Here is an 8,643-nt window from a genome sequence, read left to right as displayed (position 1 = left end):
CAAGGCTCTCCTCCAGCCAAAGAGATTATTGCATTTAGGGATACAAATGCAAGTGGCAGGAACCCCATTGCTCTCCAGTCACAGCTGAAGGCCTGCATCGGCACAGGGTGTTTGGGCTGCCTCATTCTTCCTTTGGTTTTGCCTTCAAATGCCATTGCCCTTTCTGCCTCAACTAGAAATACCACAGCTGCGCCAAAACCAGCCAGTGGGTCATATTCCAAAGGCAGTGCGGTCTGGAGAGGATGAATGAAGAAGAGCCCTCCTCACTTATGAAACCATACAAAAAAAGCCATATGTGTGACTTAGTGCCAATAAAAAACAATTGGTAATTCAGAAAAAAATGTTGAATTTTCTGAAGGGGTCAGAAGGAGGAGGATCTTCCAAGTGAGTTGATGTTTCAGAAACTTTATTAATTACAATTCTAATCTATAATTCTATGCTACAAATCTCTTAAGCAACCCTACTCTACAATCCTACTCTAAATTGGTAACAGAGATAACATCTTGACATGATTGCTATGTTCTCGTCTCCTAGGGTTAGGGTTAGGCTTAGGTTTAGGCTTAGGCTTAGGCTTAGGCTTTGGCTTAGGCTTAGGGTTGGGGTTAGGGAAAGGGTAAGGGAAAGGGTAAGGGATAGAGATAGGGATAGGGTTAGGGTTTGGGTTAGCATTTAAGGTTAGGGTTAGGTTTTAGGTTTAGAGTTTAGGGTTATTCGTCTTCTTCACTGAGTTGATGACTTGTGCCAGGATGAATGGTGGCTTGGCTGAAGTTACAAATGGATGCTGTCCACCGGAAAAAAAAAAAAAACAAAAAAAAAACAAAGAACAGTGAACCATTACTTTCCAAGCTCATTGCTTCAGGGACTCAATCAGGATACATCAAGTTCCTGGAAAGACCCAGAAAGAGGAGCAATGGGACCATCTGCTCCCCAGTCATCCCCAATGTGCAAGACCTTGCCATCACAGGCAAACCTGGCCCAGAATCCCACTCATCTGTTTATTGCGATGTCTTCATCATGCTGGGATTTTTGCCCTGCCAGCGCTCTAGAAATGGCGCTTTCTGTCCCGGGGTTTTCTTCCTTTCAGGAAACTCCAATGACTCACATAGGTCCCTGCCTTTGAAAGACAGGCACTGTGCTGATTCCCACAGGGACAGAAAGCAGTGTCTGCCTTTCCATGCCCTGCCCCTCGTGTGCTGGATGGCACCTTCCTTCCCAGCAGGGCCAGCCCAGTGGCACTGGGCCCTGCAGTTCCCTCTCTGCCACACAACCTGCCAGTAACCCTGGCACAGTTCCCGTCTGCTTGAGCGTGCCAGGCAGCAGATGGGGCTGGGACAAGTCCCTCCCAGCTGTCCCTGTTTGCATGGCAGAAACCTCTGAGGGTGGGCTGGGAGGCACCAACCAGGGCCCCTCAGAGGCTCACAGTGAGCCCCCCACAGCCCCTCCTGCCCACAGCCAAATCTCTGACCCCTAGGCTGGGACTGGCTTCCTTGGGTTCCTCCACCACCATTTCATGTCTCTGTACCCTGCATTGCTCTACTTCAATTCTTTTGCCATTAGATAAAGCTGAACACTCCACAAAATCACAAAAGAGGGCAACAGACACAGTCAGAGGACAGAGCACCTCTCCTCACAGGAAATGCAGAGGGAGCTGGAGTTATTCAGTTTTGTGAAGGACAGGCCCCAGGGAGACTTTATTGCCACTTTCCAAGACTTCACAGTGGCTTTGAAGAAAGTGCGGCACATCTTTTTTAACAGGGCCAGTTACAATAGGATATGGACAAATATTTTTAAACACTAAGGGCATCTAATCAGAGTAGGTCTAAGGAAGAACTTGTGTACTCAGAGCATGGTGCCACACTGGCACAGCTTGCCCCAAGAGCTTGTAGGTGTCCCATCCCTGCAACCATTCCGGCTCCGGTGGCAAAGGGCTCTGAGCAACCTGATCTCTTTAAAGATGTCCCTGCTCATTGCAGGACACTTGCACCAGAGGACATTTACAGGGCCCTGCCAGCCCAGCCCAGCCTAGGATTCCTCACCATTTTCATTTGAAGAGCAGCAAGAGTGGAGGTGAGGAGGAAGGGGGCTCCTCTGCTGCCTTGGGCTTGAGTGGAGGAGGAGCCCCTCCCTCAGAGCCTGTTTCACCTGCAGCCCCTTCACATTTTACCTGCAGGAGCTCCTTGGCAGACCAGCGCTGCTCCTCGTCTGTCTGCAGGCAGCAGCTCAGGAAGTCACGCAGCAAAGCCGAGAGGAGCTTGGGCTGCCGCAGCTGTGGAGTCCCTACTGTGGCTATCAGGTATGTAGCCTGGAGAGAAAGGAGACACCAGGCTCCACCTCCTGCTTTCACATCTCTAAGGCTCTCCCAGATCCCTTTGTTTAACCTCTGTTCTTCAGTGGCAGTTTCTGCCCTGGCACAGACCCAGAGATGACTTTCCTTTACCAACCAAAAACCCAAATGCCGATGCAGCCACAGCTTTTCCACCATCCTGCAGATCTTGCCTTGGCAGCTGATTTCATTGCCTGACCTAGTTAGTGGGAACTACATCAGCAAAAGGACATTTGCTTCTCTGAGGATTCATGCCAGCTTGAGATGGGTTTTGGAAGAGGGACTTTGCTATACTAACTAATTTCAAGGGTTAGTACATGAAAGGCATCTCTGCGGTGCTTGTTGGTCCTTTAAGTGCATGTGCCCTAGAACAAAACTCATCAAGGTTTTTGTGCTGTTCTTGAAAACAATGGGAATTGGAAGAAAAGAAAGGAAATCCATCAGTTAATACCCAGGTAGGGAAACAAACATTTACAATCTCCTCTTCAACACAGACACATTAAGATGCCTGCACAAATGTATTGGGATGAAAATGCCTGCTTGGGCACACAGGAGCCACTTGCAGCTCTGTCTCTCAGCAGTCTGAAAATTTCAGCTTCCCATTTTTGCAGCCAAAGAAAAATTGTCTAGGTCAGAAGAAGGAGAGGTTCCATCCCTATGGACACCCTCTAGTCATTTGGCTGCTCAAGTCAATGCATTAATGGTAGGCCCATGCCAGAAAGTGCCAGGAAACAAACAGGAGGTTTTGGCAGGCTCTCCACATCACCAGGCTCTGGCTTGGTGGCGTGCAGAATGTTGCTTGGGCTGGGAGAGAAACACGGTCACTGAGTGTTTCAGCAGCACTGCACAAGAAGCAGAAGAGACTCTGTGCATTACACCCTCATGCCCATGTTTTCCAGTGAGAAGAAACTGCACACAGGGTTAGGTTCCTCTCTAAAGACCACGGTTTTAGAAACTTTGTTGGGTTTGGGTTTCCTTCCTTCATTTCTGGAAAGATAACAACACTTTTAAGATGCTTTTTCCCTGTTATTAAGGCCATCTACACAGACAAAAGAACTGGAACCACTAACCCAAAGGAAAGCGTTGAGTGAAAATGGAGTTTGTTTGGAGTTTGTTTGCATGTGGTAAGGCTTGAGTTCCCCCACTGATGCAAGCAAAAGTACAGCAGATGCTGATGTGTTGCAGGGACATTTGTAGGAGGGGACCTTGGTGGAAGTAGTTCCAGCAGATGGCAATGGGATTTTGTCCAGTGGCACACAGGACATGGGACAGGTGAGAAAGACAGTGGGATCAGTGAGTATTTGCTCCTTACCGTGCCAGAACTTTCGCCCAAGTAAGGAGGTTCTTGTTCTATCATTTCAATTCCCACAATTCCAAAAGACCATATGTCCACTTTGGGGCCATATGGTTGACCTGTCACCACTTCAGGCGCCATCCACCAAGGAGTCCCGGTTACCGAGCACCGTCTGCTCTGCTCAGGGGTGAGCTGAGTAGCGAGGCCAAAATCAGCTGAGGAGAAAACAAAATACTGGTTTTATCTGAATTCTGTGCAATTAGGAAAGCAAGCAAAAGAATTCCCCGGTAGAAGTTTGAAATTGCTCTGTTGAATCTCCTGGCATTGGCGACTTTAAAAATCCCCCCATGTTTTACACTGCCTCTAGCAGTGGCTTTTGTTCTTTGGAAACTTTAGACTTGTAACTCCCTCCCTCTGGAAGGGACCCATACAGAGCAAGGCCACTCTTGACTGCTTGTGGCTCCTTCTACCTCTGTGCACGTTGCAACTGTGCCCTCAGCTCGCAGCAGGGGTCCCTGCACTGCCACCAGCACCATTTTTGGGGAGCTGGCAGTCACGCCAAGCAGCCCCACACCCACATCCCTGGAACGCTGCACCTGACCGAGAATATACTGACCCAGTTTGACAGAACCGTCCGTTCTGAGAAGGATGTTGTCACTCTTCACGTCTCGATGGATCACATCGTTTGCATGAAGAAAATCCAGTCCTTGCAGGCACTGAGCGAGAAAACAGAAACAGAAGGGCAAAAATGAGTGGTGTGATTTCATCACACAAGAAAGGAAACAAAGAATCTAAAAGATTCCCTCTCCAGGGGAATGGGGAGTAATGGCAGAACAGTCATGGCCACTGAGAGGAAGAGCTTGCTGCTCCAACACTTGCAGAGCAGGACCTTTCTGAGGAAAGGCACGTCAGCTTTTGAAAGAGCAACAGCACCTGCTGTTGTAGGCTGTCCCCTGCCAACCAGCCAGGATGACTCCTGCTGCAGCGCATGTGCTCAGAAGCAAAGAGCATTCTGGCTGCACTCCTATCCTTTTTAGCTGAGCACTGAGAGAAACGAGTCTCTCTCTTCTTTCTTTGCTCTTTGTTTCAAATCCTGCCACCAGCACCTTTGCTTTTACAGGCAAGGAATGCAGTGAAGACAGACTCCAGGCAAACATTTAGAGAGGCAAGGTGGAGAACAGCAACTACAAATACAAGAGACAGAGCGAGAATACAACAGCAGGGGATAAGAGTACTGGCACTGAGTACAGGGAGTGCAGGGGCACTGGCAGGCCTTTCACTTGAGATGCTTTTACTTGCCCATAGCATACCAGCAACACAGAAACAAAGCTCGGCACAGGAAACCTCTCCTGTTCTGAGCCCCTCTTTCCCAGACAATCCTGCCCAAGCCCTTGGAAACACAGATGGGATTGCTGACCTCCCGACTGATGGCTGCCATCTCATCTTCAGACAGGCAGGTCTGGCTGACGATGTCGCTCAGGACACCTCCATCCATGTACTCTATAACCAGCAAGAGTTCCTCGCCCAGAAGGTAGCTGAAAGAAGGAAACAAGGGGGTAGAGATGAACATGCATGGCTACGTTGATTTTTTGCTTCCAGGTTTCTTATTTCCAGATGCCTTTGTGACAAGGACAGAATCAAAGGAATAGACATTCCCTCTTGGCTGTGCATTGTTTGCAATCTGTGCAGTCTCATAGAGAAAGACACATCTGTGAAAAAGGAGATGTCTTAGATGGGCAGCAAATGAAAAGTGCAGTTTAGAAACAGCCCAGACATAAAACATGCCAGGCATGGTGTTTCTGGAAATAAGCACCTAGTCTTCCTGGCATGCATAGCAATGGCAAAGAGAGGCAACAATCCAAGGGAAATCCACTTTAGGATGGTTCATCTGCACTTAAGAAACTTTAAAAAATCAATCCCAAATAAATGTGGAGGCAGTGAACCTTGAGGCTATTGAGTTAGGAAGATACAGCTGATCCAGGTTTTGAATAATTTTGGAGTAATTATCAAACTAGGTGTGCCAGGGAAGACTCATGCAGACAAGATGCACTCTCTTCTCATCCATTGGAGATGAGTAGAGAAATATGAATAAATAAAAATTACCAGCTTTACTTGCTGCCACTGACCAAAGTGGGTTTTTAACCTCTCATGTTTGCTTTATGTAAACACACATCCATGGGATAAGACCATGACCTCTCACCTGTCTAAATAATTCACAATATTGGGACTCCTATACGTCTTCATAATCATTATTTCATTAAAGGTTAGCTCCTTCCTCCTCACTCCTTGAAGATTTATTTTTTTTATTGCCACCTAAAATGACATTGAAAATCAGTAACTTGAGGGGTTGGTGGCACGAGACCACAAGGCATGTGGAGCGAGTGGTTTTGCAATGACACAGCTGAGCCGTGCCAAACTGCCTTGTGATTAGGCACTGCAGTAATCAGGAACTGACATTCCAACAGCCCATTTCTCTGCTCCCTTGGGAGCCAGTTATAGGACACGTGGGGCCACTGACATTTTGCCTTGACCACTTGGTATCAACGGTGTCTCAGTTATCACCCACAAACCTCTGACCACACTCTCTGCCGCTTTGTTTGTGACTCAGAAGAAGGAATCCATGCCTTAATACTCTGTGGATACATCTTGTGATATGGGCAGGGCTTAGGGCTTTCAAGGACGCCTTGCAGATCTCTCCCTACGTGCAGTTCCCAAGTGCAGCCCTGCAGGTGGCTAAGGAACTACCAGTAACTTTCAGATGGATTTGCTGGCAGCCAGAAATGAGAATTCAGGACTCTGAAGCTGTAGCCCCAAAGAGCAGTGAGGTGCTCGCAGGCACCACCTTTGTTTTAGCAATGGAGAGCGAGTGAGCGCGTCCTTCTCTGAAAGGAACCGCTGCCCTCCGTGCCTTCCTTCCGGCAGCTGAGGAGGACAAAGTCCCAAATGTGTTCTGTGGGCTGGCACCGGTCTGTGCTTCTTGTGCCTTTTCAGCACAGCTCTGCCCAAAGCTCCAGCCACAGCTCACACCAGAGGGGAAAGCCCTCGAGTGCAGCAGAGCCTGCAGGGGCTGTTGACATTTACCTCTCCTCCTGTGGCACTGTCGAGTGCTCGGTAAACATCTCCAAAAGTCCTAGAAAAAAACCAGAAGCAGAGAAAGGAGAAGCTGTTTAGATCTTGCAGTGAAAGGCAGCCCACACAGGAGATCTCTGCTGGAAGTGTCAAAACCTGCAGGATGCAGGCGGGCTCTGCCAGAAGGGAGATGATGCATTTCCCTCTCAAGTGCATGGGCACTGGGCCTGTTCCTGAAGCACTGGGCTCCAATTTCTAAAGGGAGTTTAGTCTTTCCTCTTGGGTTTCACTGTCTAAACAGTGTGGTTCCTATCCTGACCACAGAGTGTTTCCCTCTTCAAAGCAGGGGAAAGAATTGTTCCTGGGAACTGTTATCTCACAGCTTTGATAGGGCATAGGTTGCTCTTTCAGGCAAACAAGTTTCTTCTCTTTTCATTAGTGTGCCAGTACGATTTTGAGACACACAAAAAATGCTAAAGAAATTAACACAGAGCTGTCCCACACTTGAGAGACAAGGAGACCTTCCAGGTCCTGTTCCTTGATGCAGGCAAGACCTCGGTAGCAAGGCATCTCTGACAATGCCTTCTGAGCCCACTCACAAATTCTGAGCAGCATTGAGAGATGGGACGACCTATCCCCAGTGTGTGATCATCTTTGCAGCTGTCCTGACTTCACGCTGGATAGACATTCCACCCCAAAAACACCTGGCCCACGGTTGTGCAGGAGTAACTGCTGTTGGACTCACCCGCTGCCAATATAATTCAGATGCGTGTATTTCATCAGGGGATTTTCAGTGGTGTTCACCGTTCTCCCTGAGGGAAACAAAATGCAAGATGCTGACTTTAAAGCAGAGATCCCAGCTTCCAGGAGATACAAAAGGCAGCCCCAGCGCCTGGAGCTCTGAGCCCTTTGTGGTCGGCTGAGTAACAACAACCACAACCAGGCAGACAGCCCTGCAGCACAGGTGGCCAGCACAGAGACTGATTTGTACAGTCTTTTGAAGAGTTCTCTTGACAGGAAACAAAGCACAGGGACATACAATCCCAGGAGAGGAGGACATCTTCCCCACCTTTCAGCAGTTTGCCAAAGGAATGCCTTCCCATTTGTAAACCAGAGCAGCTCCAGCTGTAACCGATCCTGACGGGGCTTGCAGCATCAGGACCCTGACCTGTTTGTGAGCAGGCTGAGCTCAAAGATGCCCCTCTCCCAGCTAAGGAAGGCTCCAGCCTCTGCAGTCCCTCCAGCCCTCAGGGACAGGGCAGCAACCACAACAAGGCTGGCAAAGCCCCAGCATGAGCACTGACAGGCACTGATGGGAAGAAGCCAGAGTGAGCCTGAGCCCCAGACAAGCTGTTGCCCCCATTCAGGACACAACAGGATGGGCTTTGAGATCCGAGGCACAGATCAGTGCCCTTTTTGTCCCAACAGGTGATGGCAGACACAGAATCCACTGGGCTCTGGTCTCAGCCCCACCAGGTCTCTTATCTGAGAGCACAGCACTGGCAGCTGTTACGGGCAAGAAGCAGATTCATTGGGTTGTGCTGCAGAATCACAAAGGGCTTGATGTGTTTTCCTAGAGACTGATCTGAGCAGGGCCTGGGCCAATGGGTAGGATTCTAACAGTCATGGGAAAGAGTGGGAATCAGGTATGGAAAAGTGCCATGGATCTGAGGGATATACCATGGCTGGGCTGGAGGCTCTCTCCTGAGAAATGCCTGCAGTACAGTTTTATCTGATCACGCCACTTGGATGTGTCTCCTGGACACATCTTGATAAGCATAAAACTAGAAGATTAAATAAAATTTGTTATCAAAGTCTCTGTTTTTCCTTTGGCAGCACATGGAAAATACCTTGTCCTCTCTATTTGTCCTGTAACCTGATGTTCTTTCAAAGTAGTTCTTATTGACAAAAAGATAGCATTCTCTTATTGACAAAAATATAGCATTCTCATGAAAAT

The 8,643-nt window shown here is 48.6% G+C and overlaps 1 protein-coding gene across 1 annotated transcript; it reads right to left on the bottom strand.

Moving 5' to 3' along the window:
* Positions 1–389: 389 nt before the first annotated feature.
* On the bottom strand, positions 390–4,484 carry LOC134425878 (serine/threonine-protein kinase PAK 1-like). Its single transcript, XM_063170896.1, has 4 exons — positions 4,234–4,484; positions 3,636–3,832; positions 2,165–2,302; positions 390–781 (listed from the first exon to the last, which is right to left on the bottom strand). Exons 1-4 carry the CDS (start codon positions 4,382–4,384, stop codon positions 695–697), a joined length of 573 nt encoding a protein of 190 aa, XP_063026966.1. The 5' UTR covers positions 4,385–4,484; the 3' UTR covers positions 390–694.
* Between the last annotated feature and the right edge of the window lie 4,159 nt (positions 4,485–8,643).

This window comes from Melospiza melodia, chromosome 16 (assembly GCF_035770615.1).
Source record: "Melospiza melodia melodia isolate bMelMel2 chromosome 16, bMelMel2.pri, whole genome shotgun sequence".
Lineage (NCBI taxonomy): Eukaryota > Metazoa > Chordata > Aves > Passeriformes > Passerellidae > Melospiza > Melospiza melodia.
Note: the sequence above shows the minus strand (reverse complement) of the source record. Positions and strands in the feature narration are given on the sequence as shown.